This window comes from Carya illinoinensis, chromosome 15 (genome assembly GCF_018687715.1).
Source record: "Carya illinoinensis cultivar Pawnee chromosome 15, C.illinoinensisPawnee_v1, whole genome shotgun sequence".
Lineage (NCBI taxonomy): Eukaryota > Viridiplantae > Streptophyta > Magnoliopsida > Fagales > Juglandaceae > Carya > Carya illinoinensis.
The window spans coordinates 38,101,182-38,121,198 of NC_056766.1; the positions used below are offsets into that span (position 1 = coordinate 38,101,182).

A 20,017-nucleotide genomic window follows, 5' to 3' on the forward strand; every position below is an offset into this window, starting at 1 on the left:
TTTTTCCTAAATAATACATAAATCATAGGATTGATAGAATTTTATTCGATTAATAGGGTATACGATCCCTATCAAATTCTCAGAAATCAAACATACTACATTTGCAATCAGCACAACAAAAGAGAATCAAATTTTGCCAATCACTAAAACAAATACACAAACAATGTACTCGGTCATTGTCCCCTTTCCACCATTTACTGAGCAACCAAACAAGAACAATGGCAATTCAGCAGAGATACCAAATTGGTTGCTGGAACAAGAAAAAAAAAAAAACATAAACGAGAGGGAGGAGACAGAGAGAGGATGAAAACAAGCTCACGGGAAAATTCATCAAACTGACTGAAATGGAGATAAACTATGTACTCGGTCAACACTCACAAAAATTATAAACACATACATATACAAAGAAATATAGAAACACATGGATAGTTCGAAAGAGAGTACCAAATAATAATCGGTCGAACCCAAAAGAAAAATGCATCAATCCTCAGTCCAATCTCAATCCAAATCGGGAGGAAGAAAATGGGGAAATGGAGAAATAGAGAAGGAGAGACCTTTGCCCAGAAAAACAAATAAAATCTGTTATACATATACAAAGAAATATAGAAATGCATGGATCAATCGAAAGAGAGTACCAAATAATAATCGGTCGAACCCACAAGACAAATCCATCAACCTTCAGTCCAATCTCAATCCAAATCGGGAGGAAGAAAATGGTTTCATGGAGAAATAGAGAAGGAGAGATCTTTACCCAGAAAAACAAATAAAATCAAAGAATAAAATAGCACTTACAGTTAAGGAGGGCAGAATCCAGCCGTGCTGCGTTGCGAGGGAAGGGGGAGGGCGGAGAAGAAGACGGGAGCTGGAAGAGACAACCGTTGGGGAGAGAGAGCGATGCGGATGTACAGTGGGTCCTCAAATATGGAGACCACTTGAAGCACTCCTAATTTTCATTCCCATTTTGGGAAACGGGATGGACAGAATTTTTGAGCCAAACCCTATAAGTTTTTTCCAAATTATAAGGATTGGGGTGAGATGCAGAACGGAACGGGATGCTCTAAGTGGGTGATTGCATGACCGAACTTAAAAGCCAAATCCTACCTGGTTTTACATCACTGCCCACACCTCCCTTCCGTCACCCCCCCCCCCCCCCCCCCCCCCCCCCCCCCCCCCTTTCAATGTCTATAGAGCTCAGACTTTCCCGTGCCAGTCGTATCTATCGCCCTTCTGTAACTCTCTCTCTCTCTCTCTCTCTCTCTCTCTCTCTCTCTCTCTCTCGGTTTGTCTAAATACGTAGATATAATCTCTAGAGAGATGACTATCGGAATTTCAGGAACCTCTGGAGGGCAAGATCATTGTGAAATCTCCTTCTTCGATTTCTCACTATGGAATTCGCCTTACTCTCAACGGATCCGTCAACTTGCAGGTTTGAGTCGAGCCTCTTTTCGGATCCTGTGAAAAGGATTTTATTAATTAATGACCGAAAAGATGCAGAGAAAATTTTGAGACTCGTTTCCTTTTTAAAATTTCGAGCCGGCTAGAGTAGCTCTAAGCTAATTCTGTTTGAATGTGTTTGTTTAACTCCTTCTTCGTTTGGGTGCTATCTAGTGAAATGCTTTCGTTTGCTTTTTGGTAACACTTTTTGCTTAAAGGTTCGTGGTGGATCGGCTGGAGTTATCGAGTCCTTTTATGGGGTTGTCAAGCCCATCCCCATTTTGTAAGTTACTTTTCTCGGCTGTTCTTGTTTCCAGAGCTAAAACAAATTGCAGTATGCTTTTGAGAGGCACTAACTTTGCGATAAACTCTCTGTTGCTCATGTTAATTCAACCATAATTTCAGTTAAAATCCATTCAGTTCTTTTGTGGCGTGGCTTGTGAGAAAAAAGAAATTGTGATTTGTGATGAATTGTAATGTACGTACTCAGAGCCATCCCCCTTGAGTTTGAAATGTATGTTAAGTCAGTAATTTCACTTGTTGCTTCCATTATAAAGCTTGCTAGCCTGGTATTTACCATAACTAGGCTGCTGTATCAATGGAAACTACGATAACTGGTGTGATTTTACCCAACGTTTGAGCTGCTAGAGGATTTGTTAGTTTGCTAATAACCCAATAAATCTGTAATGAGCTGCAAACTTTAAATCTTTTTTTTTTTTCTCCAATAAGTTCTTTCTATTCTAATGTGTAAGAAAAATTACAATTCGTATTTCCAAGAAAAATTACAATTCGTATTTCCTGACCCCTTAGTTTTGTCTGTTTTGGAGATTTGTTTTTCTCGCTTGGTACTTATAAAAAAAATTGCTTTTCTCACTTGGAAACAGGAAAAAGAGCGTAGAGGTTAGACCTTCTGGAAAGATTGGTCCGGGTACAGCAGAGGTAGTGTATGTGTAACGAGTAGTCTCTTTTAGTAATGCTTTTACTTTGAAACAATGTTATGATCCTAATAACTCCACCTATGTTGCACAACTACTGGTGAAACTTCTCGTGTTCTAAAACCACCTTTTTGAGTATACAATTTTAAGTCTTTGGAAATTTTGAAATGTGTTATTCAACGGTGTAGGAACTTCCATGGAGGTTGTCTTTCTCATGTTGCATGAAGTGCCTTGTTTTACCCCACCTAAATGTTTACAGTTGACATTTGAATATTTCTCGCTTAATGTTTGTTGGTGTGTATCGACGCTTCTTCTTCTTTCCGGTTTACAGATCCCCCTTTGATTCATACTTTATTAACCCCACCACCCCAAAAAAAAAAAAAAAAAAAAGGGACCGAATTACTAGCCTTCCTCAATTTTTCTTTCAAAGAGATAAAATCATAGTAAATGGACTTTTTTATCTGCAATTGAGTTTGCTCTATGTTACATTTTAAGGGAACAGAACATTCCTGTGGTGTCCTTTGAAATTTATAATTGTTCATGTACTGTGGTAGATACCATTTTCCATGATTCTGAGACAGCCAGGAGAAGACAACTTAGAAAGATTTTATGAAACCTTCCATGGAGCCAACATCAGCATACAGGTGTGTATTTTCATCTTAGAAAAAACTTTATTGTTCACCTTCATGCTGAGAGAGCTGTTGTATTTGGCTCTCATTTTGCTCCTAATAACATGTTTGCTTCTGGATAATTAATAAATCCTTTGATAGTATTTAGTTTCTGTAGATATAATGAGAGGTTATCTTCACAAAACAATATCTACAACAGTGGAGTTCATAGTTGAAAGTGATGCAGGTATTGTTGGCTCATACTTCTTTATATTATCTTCTAGATAGTTACATAAAGCTTCCTTCCTTTACATGTGTTTATCTTTTCAGCTGATCTTTTTGAGCGGCCAGTTTCTCCTGAGATGGTTATCTTTTATATCACTCAAGACACACAAAGACACCCGCTGCTTGCCGAACTAAAATCAGGTGTCCTTATCGCCATCCTCTGCCATTTCCCCCCAGTTTTTCTTTTAAAATCGTGTCTGGGATCTTGGTTATTTTCCCCTCTTATTTGTACAATAGATTGCATCATTTCAAATTATAACTGCATCGTATAAAGACATCTTATTAAAGTGGCCTCTTTTTTCTACTCTTTATAGAATGCGGTGTATCTGACTAGCTTTTAGTCACTTGATCCACTTATAATGAGAATTTTGCTGAATAGGTGGATTCCGGGTGACAGGAAAGATGTCCACTCAATTTTCTTTGTCAGATCCAATCACTGGTGAACTAACTGTAGAAGCATCCGCACTTCCCATTTGCTCCATTGACATTCACTTGCTTCGAGTAGAGTCAGTTCTTCTTGGGGAGAGAATTGTTACTGAAACCTCTCTGATTCAGACTACACAGGCACGCAAGATTCCATATCCTCTTAATACATCTTAGGTTATTACTCAATTAACATGCCATATAACATACACTTTAATTTCTTTTCATTTATTAGATTGCAGATGGAGATGTGTGTCACAATATGACTTTGCCTATCTATGTAATACTTCCGCGTCTTTTGACTTGTCCAACAATCTTAGCCGGGTGAGTTCCCTATTACAGATAATTCTTCTTAAATCTCTTACAATTCCCTTTTTCTAAGAATAAATAATTGTGAAAGCCAAAAGTTCCATGCTTTAAGGTGTGATTACCAACTCAACTCAATGAAAACTCAATAGAACTCAATCTCTTATTTGCCCTCAAGGAGGGCATTTCTTATCTTGGGCATTTTTTTTTCTTGCATTCTTGGAAACCCTAGAACCTGCACACTTTTTCTCCTTTAGCTACCGATTAACCCATCAAACTGACTTTTTGAAATCCTTATTGGCCGTTGTCCATATCTTCCAATAACATATCAATCAATGATAGAATAATATTTGTTTCTGAAGATAAGTCTTTTGTTGTTGTAACTTGTTATTCCATGCACAATTGGCTTTTGAATGCAATTACCAACTCAATTCAGTGCGTTACAAATTATCTTTTTTCTTGCATTCTTGTAAACCCTAAACCCCACACTTGTTTTCTCCTTTAGCTACCAAACAACCCATCAAACTAACTTTTGAAATCCTTATTTGTTGTTGTCCAGATCTTCCAACAACATATAAATCAATGATAGAATTAAGGGATATGATATAATGGTGTTGCTTACTAGCTTATATGTCGGACTGAAACCCTGTTTTGGCAGTTACATGATTTTGTTTGGTAAGTAAGAAGTAATTTTATTAGAAATGAACGAATGTATAGTCGGAGCCCATGTGCACAGGAAGTATACAAAAGAAAACACCTAGATACATTCTATGAAACAGAAAACGACAACAGAAAATCATGAACAGAGGTTCCGTTAGTCACTAAAGCAGAAAATCAAAGCAATAAAGAATGCAAAAGTTCTAGATTAGCTCCAAAGTTTGCTCCTTGTCATTAAAACACTGCTGATTTCTTTCCATCCAAATGCACCACATAAGATACAAAGGAACCATCTTCCAAGCCGCATCCACTTGAGCGCAACCATGAAGCCTGTTCCAACATGCAAGAAGATCAACCACTCTCAAAGGCATTACCCAAGCCAAACCAATTCTACAAAAGATGCCATCCCATAAAGCCTTTGCCACCTCACAATGCAAAACTAAATGATCCACGGTTTCCCCATGCCTCTTACACATGAAACAGCAATTCATAACTACAATACCTCGCTTCCTTAAATTGGAGTTATGTGATTTGATGCCATGATATTGCTTATTTGACAAGTGAGGAGTAAGTCTTATCTGATCCATGATTGACTCTTTTTTTGATGAATAAACAAATTTTATTAATCAAGAAGCAAAAGCCAGTATTACAAATAGGCAAGATGCCCTAACTAGGTAGGCACAATAGAGACAAGGAACTCGTGAAGGGCCATGCCATTGAAGTCAACAGCAATAGCCCAACTACATAATGTTCTAAAAAATAAAGCTCTAAGCTCCTCCATCGATCTCGCCTGGTCTTCAAAAGTCCTCTCATTGCGCTCCTGCCATAAACACCACATAATGCAAAGAGGGATCATCTTCCATATAGCTTTAATAGGTTGTCAACCTCTCAAGCTTACCCAACAAGCCAAGGCTGCCTCCACTGTTTTTGGCATGACCCAAGCCATATCTAGTCATCCAAATACTTCATTCCAGAGACTCCTTGCTGTATCGCAATGCAAGAGAAGGTGCTCCACTAACTCACCGGCTCTTTTACACATGCAACACCAGTCCGCGATAATAATTCTCCTTTTCCTCAAATTGTCGGTGGTCAGTATCTTACCTAAGGAGGCTGTCCATACAAAAAATGACACTTTGGGAGGGGCCTTGTGGCGCCATATCTTTCTCCAAGGAAACTGAATAATAGGCTCTTGGGTGAGGGCCTTATAAAAAGATCGCACAGTAAAAATACCTTTACATGCAGGGGACCACCACAGGGCATCCTCCAGTTGTCTGTTTGGCCTAACAGAGTAGATGAGGCTATAAAAGTCTGCAAAACAGCTCATTTCTCAATCTTGAGCCCTCCTGCTAAAATTGACATTCCAAAATCTTGATCCATGATAGACTTAAAGATAACTTTTTGTTAAGAACAAAAAATCTCATATATCAGCTCACCTTAGTTGGTGGGCAATACCTCAGTACAATACCATTGCAAATAGCTCAAAGAACTGCACATGTACACTCCACACTATACAAGGCAAAAATCATTTGCATCTCAAATAAGGTGAGCCCGCTTTTTCAGTCATAAAAAAACCCCTCACCTCTATTTGGAATGTCTAGCCAATCAAAGTATTCCTGCCTGATATGACAAAATAATGTGCCACTCGATTAACTTCCCAGAACAGAAGCTCCCATGTTAAAAGAAAATGCTTACAAACCTCAAAAAGTTCATCCCAAATCTCCATCGCATCCTATGAATTCTTCCTTTCCCAAACAACCATTTAACAACAACTTAAGAATCTGATTCAAGATCCACCTCCTTACCTTATGGTCTCAAACACAGCCCATCCAAGATTACTCTAAAGATAACTTGTGTTGTTAAATTATGTCGTGTTTCAACTCAAAATCTGACAAGGATAGACTTATTGGACTTATCTGCTGAAGAAAAAGGAGTGTTGAGAGGCAAAACCTATATAGACATTAGTCTTTAGTCAGCCTTTGCCTGGTAACAATCTCTCTTCTTGAACTTTAATTTAATATACGCCTCATAGAAGCGCAACACTGATTTTGCTGAAAACAAGCATTTGAACTAATTTCCTTTTTAATGATGCCGGTTGCTCTGTAATCTTAAACCTTCACATGTGACCATGTTTGTTGATTTTACTAATATCTTTCTCAGTTGATGGCAACCCATAGCTGTCTTACCTTTTAATTTTAGTAGATTTCTTTGCTGATGTGCCTTCCTTCTTACACTGCTAGCATCATTTTTGTTGACAATATGTAAAAGAAACGAACTATTTGCACTAACTCCATTTAAAATTATATCTGCAGTCCATTTTCAATTGAATTCAAAGCTTGCATAGTCATAAGCTTTCAATCAGAGCTATCAAAATTACATTCAAAATCTGATCCCACAAGCCCTAGACTTTGGGTAAGCATCTTCTCTGATTACTGAAAAAGATGGCAGTTTTGGTTTTTCGGGTTCTAATCAATTGTATCTAAAATCTTATTTTCATATCTCAGATAGCGATGGAAACTTTGCCACTTGAATTGGTTCGAACAAGATAGGTTTTTTCGACGGAGACAACAGTTTGATGAAAATGAAGATGTGTATCGGAAGTACCTTAAACTTCTGACACTATATCTTTTATTAATTTTAATCTCTTAAATTTTGAGTGCTTCACCGATGTAAAAAGCTGACGTTTTATATTAATTCGTCAATCTCATATTATTGGCAGATAATACATCTATCTTTTATTCTTATTGTTTAAAAAAAAAAAAATTTAAAAACGCTTTTAGCGTTGAGAGAGGATTCTTATTTTTTGATGGTTACAGAAGAATTTTATTGTGGTAATCCTGATTTCTGAAATTGTTTCTGATAAGGATTGCCAGTGGTGAACGCCTTGGGCTGGGGGAATGATTCCCTCAAGTCTAAGGTTTAAATCTCTTTTGAGTGCAAACAATCTCTAGTGGCAATCGGATTGTGAGATTTTTTTCTTGAATTATTCAAAGTGCACTTGTGAGAAACTCCTTGTTGAGGGTCTATGTACCTCAGGATTAGTTGGGATACTGTTCCTAGACACCCAATACCAATAAAAAAATATATATATTTGCATCAGACTTTCCATTAACCATCAAGAGTGCTTTTTGCATGGGTATAAAATAGAGCTAGAAGAACTCGTGAAAAAAATAAAATAGGGGTAGAAGATGGAGACTGAAAAAAACATAAAAATGTCAAAATGCAGCAATACCATTGGTAGCTGCCAAAGAGTGATTAATCAAAGCATATAAAATTTTGGTATCAAGAAAACAAATACGTAACTCATCATATTATTAAATAATAACTCGGATAATAATTTAGGTTCATGCACACATTAGTAGCAACCAAGCCCAAAGTTAACCTTATTCTGATATCTTCTCAAAAGACTCTTGATTACTTCACTCAACTGAAAACTCAAACAACATTGTGTGTTTATACTTCTCACCAGGTTGAACAACAACAGATGGGAAGTTCGATTGGTTTATGGCATTTGGGAATCCCTGAGTCTCCAAACATAGCCCGGCATGCTTTCCATAAACAGCACCTCCTTTACCCACGACTCCATTCACGTAATTTCCTGTATAAAACTGCATCCCGGGAGCGTTGCTCCACAGGTTAAGGACCCTAGAGCTCGACGGGTCCTTCACTTTGGCGGCATGTTTCAAACCTGATTTCTCTTCCCCATTGTCTAGCACATAGTTGTGGTCATACCCTATACCAACCTCATGGATTGACTCGCCTACCCTCTTTTCAGAGGTGAAATCAAAGGGGGTGCCTTTCACTGGCATGATCTCACCAGTAGGGATTGTGTTCTGATCCACAGGAGTAATATGGTTCGCCCAAATCTGAATTGTGTGGTCAAGTACATTCCCGGAGTTGTGGCCAGCTAAGTTCCAGTAAGTGTGTTGAGCTAAGCTTATTGGAGTTGGCTTGTTCTCTGGCACAGCTTCCATGTCAAGCCTCAATGTTGTGCTTGAAGTAAGTGTGTAGGTTGCAGTCACAGAGACATCACCTGGGTAACCTAGTACCAGAAAAAAACAGATATAAAAAGAGAGAGAGAGAGAGAGAGAGAGAGAGAGAGAGAGAGAGAGAGAGAGAGAGAGAGAGAGAGAGAGAGAGATTTATACCTTCCTCCCCATCATGGGCGTGATATTTGAAAGTCACTGAAGGGTTCTTGCTTTTTTTATGTTCGACTAGATCCCACACCCTTTTATCAAACCCCTTGTGCCCACCTAAAGAAAGGGAAAAAAAAAGATAATGAAATGAAGAAGAGAGAGAGCAGAAACCACCATAATTCTACATAAACACAGAACTCGTGAAATTTTAGTTGACCTGAACAATAGAATTTCAAGAGAACGTGAAAAATAAAAACATGGACTTGTTTTGTTTCTGACAATCATTTATTTATTTAGTGTATCTTGAGGGTGATATAAAACTATCATGGAGAACCTGAGTATTCTTCGAGCCAACCTATCACAGATTGGCCAGAAACAAAAAAAGAGCCAGGAAATCTGTTTTAGGAAAGTACAACTTGATTATTTTTACTAACTTAATAATGCAAAAAGATCCTGGATAAATGCAGAGTCTCTATAACTAATCTCAAGTAGTTTGCAATCCACTTTTTATCAACACCTTCATCATGGTAATAACCACAAGCAATAATGAAAATTTGATATGGATTATCTCTTCAACCTGCTTCAGGCAAGATAAATGCCGAACAACTAATAACATGGACTTAGAATTGATAATAGAGTATGCCCATCACAGTGAAAAGGCCAATTATAACAGTAATATAGGAGCTTTAGACAATTTTCTAGATTTGTTTAATTCAACAAAAAGAATACAAGTCTCCTGACCTTTTCTAGATTTTTTTTTTATTCAACAAAAAGAATACAAGTCTCCTGACCTTATAAAAAAAAAAAGTGAAAAACAATATTCCATGTTTCTACTGGTTTGGCTGATTTTGTGGTGTTAGATAGATAATGTTTTTCTTCTACACCTTGACTTTGGGTCTTCTTTGTATGGCCGCCAAAGTACACTTTTTTCTAAAAAATGTTCATAGCCTAAGGTGAACCATCATTTTGAACAAGCACCTGCACGCTAGATGGCAATGTTCATATTTATATCGAAAGAGAACAGACTGAGGAATTAAACTTGTTATTTGTTACACATTCAACATTCAAACAACAAATTAGAACCACTTTTGGCTACTTCTAGGAGGAAATGAAATAGACAATCTCGCAGACATTTTTATTATGTATAAGTGCCAGTCTTGCAGACAACAGAACTAGTGAACCACAATTTGCATACCATGCTGCCCAGAAAAGAGATAAAAAATAGAAAACGCTTCACAATTGTCATACCATGAAGACAGTTTGGAGGCTTGTTGATGGGCAAAGAGAATTCAACCCCATTAAGTGTAAATTTTCCATCTTTGATTCTGTTAGCGACCCGACCCACAATGCAACCGAAATAGGGTGCAGCACCTTTCTGATCATAAAAATACAAACCCACAAAACCATGAGATCAAAACAATGCTCAATAATCCAGGAATTGGAAACAGTTAAACAAAACAAGAATAATGATATACCTACCCTACTTTTTGAAACCTCTGTTACAACCAACCAATGTGATAGTGCCATCTCATAAAAAACAAATGACTTAGAATACAGCTATAGCAAAAATCATACTTTTAAGAATATACTATAGCAAGTTGAGACTGAATCATATGACCTTGCAGAAATAGTGGGTAGAATACACATCATCATCTCATAAGAATTGTTCAAATAAATTCCTCACAGAACAATCAAATAAAGAATCTATTCCCATTCAGAAATCGTACGCCCAGCAAGATTTAATTAAACACGAGATCACCACTATACAACAAAATGAATAAGCTTATATAATTGCAGAAGAAAAGGTGTATATAATTCACAATTCACATCATCATCCAATTGAACATCCTCAAAAAAAATCGCTGGCTTCCCCAAATAATAAATAAATGAAAAAAAAAAAAAAAAAAACTAATCATGCAGAAACCAGTACACCCACAACCAAATTCTTCATCATTAGATCACCATTACATGACTGAAAATCAAATGGGTTCACAGAATCTTACCAGATATGGTTCAAGAGAGTCGAATCCTAGAACAACATCAGCCAATTTCCCTTCAAAGTATCACGGAAGTCAGAACTCAAAATCAGTAACATTCCCACAAACCGAGGAGGAAAAAGAAAAAAAAAAACACGATTCTACAGATGAGGACGCATGGTAGAACGCACATACCGTCTTTGCCAGGTACAGACAAGGAAGTGATGGTGCAGCCCAGGTTGGTAATGAGGACAATCATTGTTCCATTGTTGAGTTCGAAGAGCTCTGGCTTCGAGTTTGGATCTGCCATTGGAATTTCTTTGAGACTTCAGAGGACTCAGTTGGAGATAGTAGTGATTCTGGGTAGAGATATCAATCCGGTTACAATCCGGTTACGGTAGCATTATAAAATCACGATAGGAATCGGATTCTATTAAAAAAGAGGGTTGAAAGTTGAAACGTGGGACGCGGCAGAATGACATCATCCTTAATCCCTTCAGTTATGTTTCTTCGTTTTATCTTGCCACGTCAGTCTTGTTGACCCTGACAAATCTCATGGAATTTATTTATTTTTCTCTATCCCAGGAAAATGGTAGGTGAATCTCTCGGACTTTGTGCCGATCTATTTTAATTTTTTTAAATTATATTTTTTATTTAATAATTAAAGAAATGATTATTAATAAAAATATGTATTTTTTTAATAATAAAAGTTGGTAAAAAAAAACATTTAAAAAAATGATAAAAAAATATAATTTCATATTTGTGCAAGCAGGATGTCCAACTGTAGCCGGGCGGCCCGCTAGCATCATCCTTTAGTCAAATTTTTTGGAATTTGAAAATAAAAAATTTATTGGTGTAGTCTAATTCAAAAGAGTAATATTATATATACTTATAATTTTACTTATATTTTTAACTATAAGACTAATTTTGTTATTTTTTTAAATTTAAAATTTGAATTTAAAATTTCATGATTTTCAGTATATTAATAACTGACATGTAGCAAAGTAAGTTTTTTTTTTAATTTTTTCTTAAATATATTTAATATTTTCTATTAAAAAATATAACCAAGGGGATCCTAAAAGTTATTTTTGGAATGAGAAAATCTTTTAGATTAGTTTTTATTGGATTTTGAAAAAAATAAAAATAAAATGCTTTGATAACATAAGGAAGACAATTTTTGGAAGAGATATTTTCTCTTTTTGTTTTTTTTTTCTTTTATTTATTTTATCACAAGGAAACGGATGCAATTGGTTAAATAAAAACGATTTTTGAGATTTTCTTGAAATTTAAATGAAGTTTGGATCAAAGGTGATTTCTTTAAAAAATAAAAAATAAAAATCAGATACGTTTTTAGAAAAAATATCTTGTTCCCAAAACTGAAAGATCCAACCCTATCTGAAAGTATAGTATGAGAATGTATAAAAAAAATTATAATAATAAAAAAATATTTTTTAAAAAATACGTGAAACTTACATACTCTAATTCTATATAAATTATTATTATTTTTTATATAAGATATTTTATCTATTAAATTTACTTGTATTCATATTGCTTAATGGCTTAACAACCAGTTTTTAAATGATTTTAATTTTATCAGAGCTTATATTAAAAAAGGATTAGGCTTTATATGAAACTTATCTAAATAATTAAGATGGGTTAAGCCAAGTTCAAACATTACCAGTGAGTTGAGTGTCCTTGTAGTCTTAACTTGTTGATAACCCTAGTGGCGTTTACTGTTTAGATAGGGTTTTGGCCATACACCATACTCATTTTTATTTTATTTTTTTAAGCTAATTGAATTCTTCTACTCATCATCCATATTCTACACATTTGGTAACAGAAAAAAAATAAAAATAAATATGGTGTGTAGAGATGATGAGTAGAATTTTTCTAAATGATGTAAAGAGACGCGATATTGGGAGACATGCTGAGGTTCAAAAGAATTACGGTACATATCACTCTCTTATCTTAGTTTTATTTTACTTTACACAGATATTTACGAGTGTTAAATTTTAAAGATTACATATGGATAATATCACATCAATACAATGTGATGAAAGTAAAGTTTTAATTTTGTATATAATATTTCAACTAAGTTACTAACATAGTTGTTTCATTTGGCATGAGTCATGGCATTATCTGATCCTTATTTATTAAGTTGCAAGGAAAATGACAATCCTTCCAATAACTGTCTGACTCTAGATTATGCAAGATACGGGCAGTGGCGCCTCTTTCTTCCTATTCTCTTTTATCTCGTAAAAAATAAGAACTTAGGATCTGATTTTCACCAGAAATGGAGGAGGCCTTGGCTTCCTCATCTTCCTTCCTCTTTTTTCTCATTCTTCCATTCACCCACCTTGTTTATCAAAGTTTTTTTTACTTACTTTTTTCATGGTAAAAAAAGAGAGATTTATAGCTTTCCAGCAACTCTCGAGAGACAAGTGTGACATAAGCAAATTCACAGGTCGAAAATCGTTCGAAGGAAAGTGATAATTTTGCAAAAATCACCGTGCGTGGTTCTCACACGTTGCCCACATCTACGTGGTCCTTACGCGCCACCCCTTTCGGTAGTTCTTCTTAATACACACACCAGATCATTGGCCTCGCCACCATCGGATCTTTCAGATTTGACCTTTGTGGTTGAAAAGAGATAAATATGTTGCCTTCACAAGCCGTCAAAGATTATGAAGTCTACCGGTGGTTCAAACTATAATCCGTCCTTTTTCGCTACTGCTTTCATTTTTAGTTTCTTTATTGTTAATTAAAATTAAAAAAAAAAAAAAGTTCGTCTCTCGGACATTTTTCTGTAAAGGTTGAATCCTCTTAAGGGTGTAATAGGTCTGGTTTAATCTGGTTTTGTAGAATTTTTGGAACCGAACTGATTACACAGGTTTTACGTTTTTAAAAACTAATTCCGCATCAGTTACTCTCCTAAACCGATACTTCTGGTTTTACTGGTTCAGTCCCGTTTTCCAGTTTTAATTAATATACTAATATATATTAATATACTAATGTATACTAATTAATCAAAACAAAAGGTAATTAATATACTAATGTATATTAACATTAGTATTATTAATGTATTGTATATTTATCAAAATGAATATGTTGAGAGTTTATTAGGCCATAAAATATAATTAATATGTATTTTATATTAATAACATTTGATGAAACAAATTACAAATGTTCATATTTAAGATTAAAGTTTTATGTTATAAATTATAATATAAAATTATTTCATATATGATATATAATTATATATAAAAAATGTTTTATTATTTATATAATATTAAAATTTTAATTTATATTTATTTATATTTAAACTGGTCCGGTTTGGTCCGGTCTCGAAAATCATATAACCGAAACCGGACCGGATCTAATCGATTTTTACAATATAGGAATCGGTCTGGACCGGTTCAGTACAGGCTAGTTTTCCAGTTTTTCGATTTAAACTTTAACTCCTAAATCTTCTATTTCTATAAAGGGTGAGGTTGGACTTCTATTTAGGTAGATAGTATTGTCTCTTGGACATTTGTCTATAGAGAGTAATAGCGATAATGAAGATCAAATCAGTTACAAAAAAGACATTGTACTGGTGGAGTTTTAAATATATTATTTTGATTTATGATGTCATGTTTAATATAGAGACATCATAAAATATATCCGATTATAAATATAAGTTTTTCTAATAAATAAATGAGACAATTTTTCTTAAAAAAAAAGTGTAACTAATTAATGTCAATCATAAAGATACTTTGATGGTAACGATTACGAAGAACATTTTTTTTTTTTTTTTTGTACGTAAAAGAATAAAGATTGCTTAAAGCACATGCAACCATGTGGTGTGTTTATAATTCTAACAAGTCCCATCACCCACAAGCAAATGATGGACCAGCTCCACCCTTTTTGAAGAATTTCAATATGCATTGAGTTGAATACTTGTAAACTATTTGTTTTCAGAAAGAGTTTTGTTATGTATAGTTATTTTTGTATATTTTTTTACACTTCACTTTTAAAAAAATTTTGGTTTATTTTTTTAAAATTAATTGAATTTTTCTACTCATTATTCATATACCAAACAATTGGTAAAAGAAACAAATTTTAAAAAATAAAAAAAATGTGGTGTGTGGGCTTATGTTTAAAATTTTTCACACACACACATATATATATAAGAGGTGCAAAGCCATGCCATTATTTTAACACTATTTTTATATGAGAAATACTTTTTGCAGTCGGGAAATGCAGTCGGTGTGCAGTCGTGGAGAAAAAAGTGAATTAATACGGGACCTACATGAAAAAAAAATTATTTTTATAACTTTTTTTTATTCATGTAGGTCTCCCTGAATATAAAATAATTTTTTTATAATTTTTTTTTATTCATTCCGTACAGCCGACTGTACGCCGACTGCATTTGTCGACTGTATCTAGCAAAACCCTTTTTATATTAAAAATATAGCGGATACATTATAAAGGATAATCATAGGTGTTAAGTCTCACATTAATTACTTATTAAGTTAAATATAATGGTTGTTTATTTGATTTATAGATAGTATTCTATTTCTAAAAAAAATGCTTATTAATTAGATTTTATAAGCAATTATAGGAAAATTTCAAATTGTTTTGAAATTATAGCGAAGATGTGGTACTACTTTCTGTGCGTTGTTACAATCATACCCTAAAAAATAGTTTGTGTGAATTAATAATTCAGATTCTCTCAAAAAAAAAAATTAAAAAAAAATATAGAAATAATGGAAATGAGGAATCACCTTCATCTTTTGTTAAATGGAATATATCAAGCAACACATGTTTGGTAAGAGAGAATATGGGAAGCAAATGCCTATGAAAGAAACTTCAAGTACCAACTGATAAGGGTCATGTATTTGTGGTAGATTCTTGCTACTGAATCCTTTATTACTTTAAAAAAACTAAGATCTGTTCAAAATACTTTTATGTAAGAAATTTATAAGCTGCATTTTTTGGAGTGCATTAAGTGACAAATATGTATATTTCCCATTTTCACAACCTCTTTTTTCTTTTCTTTTTTGAAAAATGCTTGGGATCCCGATAATGGGTTTTCTGAACATTTCTCTTTACACTTTTTTTTAAATTTTTTTACTTAGTGATTAAAATAACTGTTTTTTTTATTGATATTGTGAATTTTATTTTTTTAAAATTATTTAAGAGTATTTTAAAAATATATGAAAAAAAGAAATTTACACTTGTCGAGACTCAAATTCGGTGGTTGTAGAGCTACCCTTCTTTTTCTGGTGTTTTCTCAAAATTTAATTAACAAAAGTGACTAAGACCATTATCAATCTGGACCTAATAAACTTGACGATAAATACTTCTACCAAGATGATTGAGTTTAGTGCTTTTAAATTAACCATATGGAGCTTAAGCTGAGTCTAACATGTGGGACCTACAAGCACCCAAGATGGTTATAAGATTCAACTAAGATTAACTCAGTTTAATCTAATTTTAAACTAAGTTTAACATCAAAACACCCAACTCTCAAATTACTAAACTCATCTTAATTCAAAACCTTCTTACATGTGAAACCCAACCTTTTTCAATTTCTCATAAATAATACTACACTCATCTTAACATCCAAACACATCTAAACTCTTTAATGGACCCCACATAACTCAATCCACCAACTCAACTTACTACTATTTATAAAGAGCTTAGCTTAACTCAACATTCAAATGTAGCCTAAATAACAAGCTGGAATAAAGCTTTGTGATCAGATCATTTTGTGGCTGCATTTTAAATTGGATGATATGTTTTACTTGGCTTAAACTTTGTCCCCAAGAAAAGAGAGATATTGACTTTTAAAATAAGGGTTTAACATTCAAACAGACTATATGAGATGGATCAACTTGCTTCCCAAGAAACAAGTGGGACATCTAAAATAGTTTTAATTCTCTATCTTTTGACCATAATGCAGAAGAAGAGAAGTAGTCACACATTGTCTTATATAAATTGATGAATCCTTTTGGCAGAAAAAACTCATCGATCTTTTACAGACAAAAAAAAACCTTTGTAACAATGGTGTCACTGAGGCTGCAGAAGCGGCTGGCCTCCAGGGTACTCAAATGTGGTAAAAGAAAAGTGTGGCTCGATCCCATGGAGACGCACGATATTTCCACGGCTAATTCGAGTATGTCTATTTTCAGCAACCCCTTCTTACTTTAGCTATTATTTGATGTGTTATAACCTCATATAAAACACCATCACCAATGCAAAATCAAATTATTATTATAAACAAAATCCCAAGAGGCTAGAGAGATAGTTCACTCATTGACCGAGAGATAAGTAATTCGACTCATTCATGTCTAAACGATGCATGTTTTGAATCCAAATTATGCAAGGAGACATGAGTGAAGGATTACATACTATTATCGGCCTATTTGCAGCATCATATCCATGTCCCTTCAGTGATATTAGATCTTATAAGAATGATGAAATGTAATCATTATTGAATCCATCATTTTTCTATTAATTTGAACTTTTGTAGCAGTTTTAACATGGAAGAAAAATGTGAGAATGTCACATCATAAGGAGTTGTATTTGTTTTCAATGCTCATGGAAACAACCCTTATTATGAGTGTTGCAGGGATGAACATAAGAAAGCTGGTGAGGGATGGTTACATAATAAAGAAACCGAAGATAATCCATTCGAGGGCACGGTGCAGGGAAGCAAAGGAAGCAGAAACAAAAGGTAGGCACTCAGGACATGGAAAGCGAAAGGGAACAAAGGAGGCAAGGCAGCCATCGAAGACGTTGTGGATGTGGCGGATGAGAGCGCTGCAGCGCTTGCTTCAGAAGTATCGAGAAGTGGAGAAGATTGACAAGCACATGTACCATGATATGTACGTGAGGGTGAAGGGAAATGTTTTCAAGAATAAACGAGTGCTTGTGGAGAACATTCACAAGGTCAAGGCCGAAGAGTCCATGGAAGCAAAGTGGAAAGATTGTGTCAAGAAAAACGCTAGAGAGAGATCATTCTTCAATAGTATTGCTACTCATAATGCAAACTCTTATTTAATAATAAAAGAATAAATCTATTTTTCAACCTCTTTATTGACACACCAACACACTGCTGATGTCGAAGTTTGCCACATCAGTTTACATAAAGATAGTATCGCCACATCGATTCCTTCGATCGAGTCTTCGTAGGAGCAAAATCCCCATGTTTCCGAAAAGGATGACAAAACAACTTCATCATGGCCAAAAAGAAAAAAATTCAGGTAAAACAAAAGAAATAAATTACCAAGTAATTAAGTAATAGATGGATGTAAAAATTATCATGATGCTTTTCCTGATGAGCCAAATAGACGCATCTTCTCTGCAACCACAGCTTTCATGGCTTCCTTTGCAGATGCCAAAACATCGACCAGATCTTTACTTGGGGTGTTGAGTGAATCCATGTAAGCTTTCCGAACTTCAGTGTTCACATTGAACTTTGTGACCCCCCCCTCTATACAACCCTAAACATCAAAACCAGTCACTAACCATGAAATCCTCGGTCTTTGAAAGTGAAGACAAATCCATTTAGTTTTTGGAATTTGGTAATGTATTTGAGTTGTACCTTGATGAGTTCCTTGGACAAGCCAGAAGCTCCATGGAGCACCAGGAAAACTCCCTTCTTCGAGCATAAAGTATGCAAATCCTTAATGAGGAAGGGAGCACAATAAGCAAAGTAGTTGATATGGATGAGGTGGAGGGTTGAGTCAATCCCAAGAGGTAAAACCATGTTCTTTTCCTTTCCGACTCGAAGAAAAGAAAAGACCAAAGAAGAGAGAGAGAGAGAGAGAGAGAGAGAGCATAAACATAAACAAAAACAAAATGTGCTTATTAATGTGGCCAAGAACAATTGGAATTATTTTTAGAATATGTGAAGGGAAAAATTTTTGCTTGAAAATTTCACATATTTGCATGCCAGCAAAGCAGACAATTTGTGGGCAATGTGTTTGGGACACAGCCTTTCGTAGCTTTAAGTCGACTTCAAATTTATTATAAGCAGGTGGACTGTACTAACCTATGTTGAATATCTTTAATGACACCCGTTTAAATTACAATAAAAACTTCAATCCACACTATGTAACCCAATAACCCGAGAACAATGAAATGCAGCAACCCTTTTATGAGGTCACACTAATTTACACACAAGTCAGCAAGTATTTTAACCCCAAGTGATTTTGTAAAACTATGAGGTGTATTTTTAGATATTCTTTACCTCAAGCAAGTCAAGTCTGAGTTTTGGGCCCGTTGCAGGGTATTTTCCATGGACATTTCCAATACATACTGCCAAAGCATCTATGCCAGTCTCATCTATGAATTCTTGAGCCTAAAATACATGAGATCGATTTTAATGAGTTTGGCAACAATAAGTAGAAAAAAAAAAAAGGAAATCTGATTTTAGCCCATTTGAATGATAAGTAACCTGATGAACATCAGTCAGTCTGGCTTCAAAATCTTCAACAGTCAAGTCATCCTCTGTTCCTGACAATCTCCCCAGTTCAGCTTCTACCAGCATACCTTTTGAGTGAGCCAATAATGATATGAACCTTGTGTATAATACGTTGTCCTTGAATGAAAGATGTGAACCATCTGCCATAGCTGAATCAAATCCCTGGTAAGGTTGGATTCAAGAAACGCAATTTGACTATTAGTTATTAATTTATAGGAAATAAACTAAATTGTAAACTGACATCACACAATGCAAAACACTAGTTGCATGTGGTAATAGAATAAAGGTAAGTTGGATAATAAAATCAAAAAAGAAAAAAGAAAAGAGAGAGAGAGAGTTACCAATTCAAGGGCTTCAATGAGATCTTGCTTTGAAGTTCCATGATCAAAGTGAACAGTAATGGGAACCTGCCATTGATTTATAAGCAATTAAGCATTGCCTTCTACATCTTGATATAAATAGCAGCACTAAGTTATCACATGACGGGTATTGGTTGCGTGTAGGCAATCACATCTGCACATTTTACCTTTAGTATAAGGAGGTACAAAGTTTGGCATTGTAAACCTCTTGGAAAGATTTGAAAGGGTTGCAGTACAACAATGGGCTCACATTTTACTAAGTGATCTGGTATTTGGGTTATGAGATTATCGTATTCTAGAATGTGCTGCATCTGTCATCCTAATCGTATGTGTTCAATACACAGATGGCTTATAATTATGTAGTTTGTTTGGTCCTTTATTTTCTCTACACATTCTTGATAATCTATACCATATAACAAAATGGCTTA

At 34.7% G+C, this 20,017-nt stretch overlaps 4 protein-coding genes across 4 annotated transcripts in view; 2 read left to right on the forward strand and 2 right to left on the reverse strand.

The window, feature by feature from the left end:
* The first annotated feature begins 951 nt into the window (after positions 1–951).
* On the forward strand, positions 952–7,368 carry LOC122296306 (vacuolar protein sorting-associated protein 26C). The gene is made up of 12 exons (XM_043105893.1): positions 952–1,132; positions 1,163–1,229; positions 1,334–1,426; positions 1,653–1,717; positions 2,319–2,373; positions 2,924–3,013; positions 3,140–3,224; positions 3,308–3,403; positions 3,642–3,826; positions 3,921–4,009; positions 6,958–7,057; positions 7,150–7,368. The coding sequence occupies exons 1-12, from the start codon at positions 1,074–1,076 to the stop codon at positions 7,192–7,194; spliced, it is 1,029 nt and encodes a 342-aa protein (XP_042961827.1). The 5' UTR covers positions 952–1,073; the 3' UTR covers positions 7,195–7,368.
* A 572-nt stretch (positions 7,369–7,940) lies between these two features.
* LOC122296307 (galactose mutarotase) lies at positions 7,941–11,173 on the reverse strand. Its single transcript, XM_043105894.1, has 5 exons — positions 10,953–11,173; positions 10,785–10,834; positions 10,030–10,156; positions 8,794–8,898; positions 7,941–8,687 (listed from the first exon to the last, which is right to left on the reverse strand). The coding sequence occupies exons 1-5, from the start codon at positions 11,065–11,067 to the stop codon at positions 8,065–8,067; spliced, it is 1,020 nt and encodes a 339-aa protein (XP_042961828.1). The 5' UTR covers positions 11,068–11,173; the 3' UTR covers positions 7,941–8,064.
* Positions 11,174–16,719: 5,546 nt separating this feature from the next.
* On the forward strand, positions 16,720–17,819 carry LOC122296909 (60S ribosomal protein L19-3-like). The gene is made up of 2 exons (XM_043106705.1): positions 16,720–16,917; positions 17,374–17,819. Exons 1-2 carry the CDS (start codon positions 16,743–16,745, stop codon positions 17,817–17,819), a joined length of 621 nt encoding a protein of 206 aa, XP_042962639.1. The 5' UTR covers positions 16,720–16,742.
* The window catches only part of LOC122297829, a 44,058-nt gene continuing 41,816 nt past the window's right edge, over positions 17,776–20,017 (reverse strand). Inside the window, exons 38-42 of the mRNA XM_043108032.1 lie at positions 19,572–19,637; positions 19,204–19,392; positions 18,997–19,107; positions 18,349–18,429; positions 17,776–18,247 (exon numbers count right to left, since the gene is read on the reverse strand). Coding sequence (XP_042963966.1) covers positions 18,065–18,247; positions 18,349–18,429; positions 18,997–19,107; positions 19,204–19,392; positions 19,572–19,637 — 630 coding nt within the window. The 3' untranslated portion in view covers positions 17,776–18,064. The remainder of the gene's footprint in view (positions 18,248–18,348; positions 18,430–18,996; positions 19,108–19,203; positions 19,393–19,571; positions 19,638–20,017) is intronic.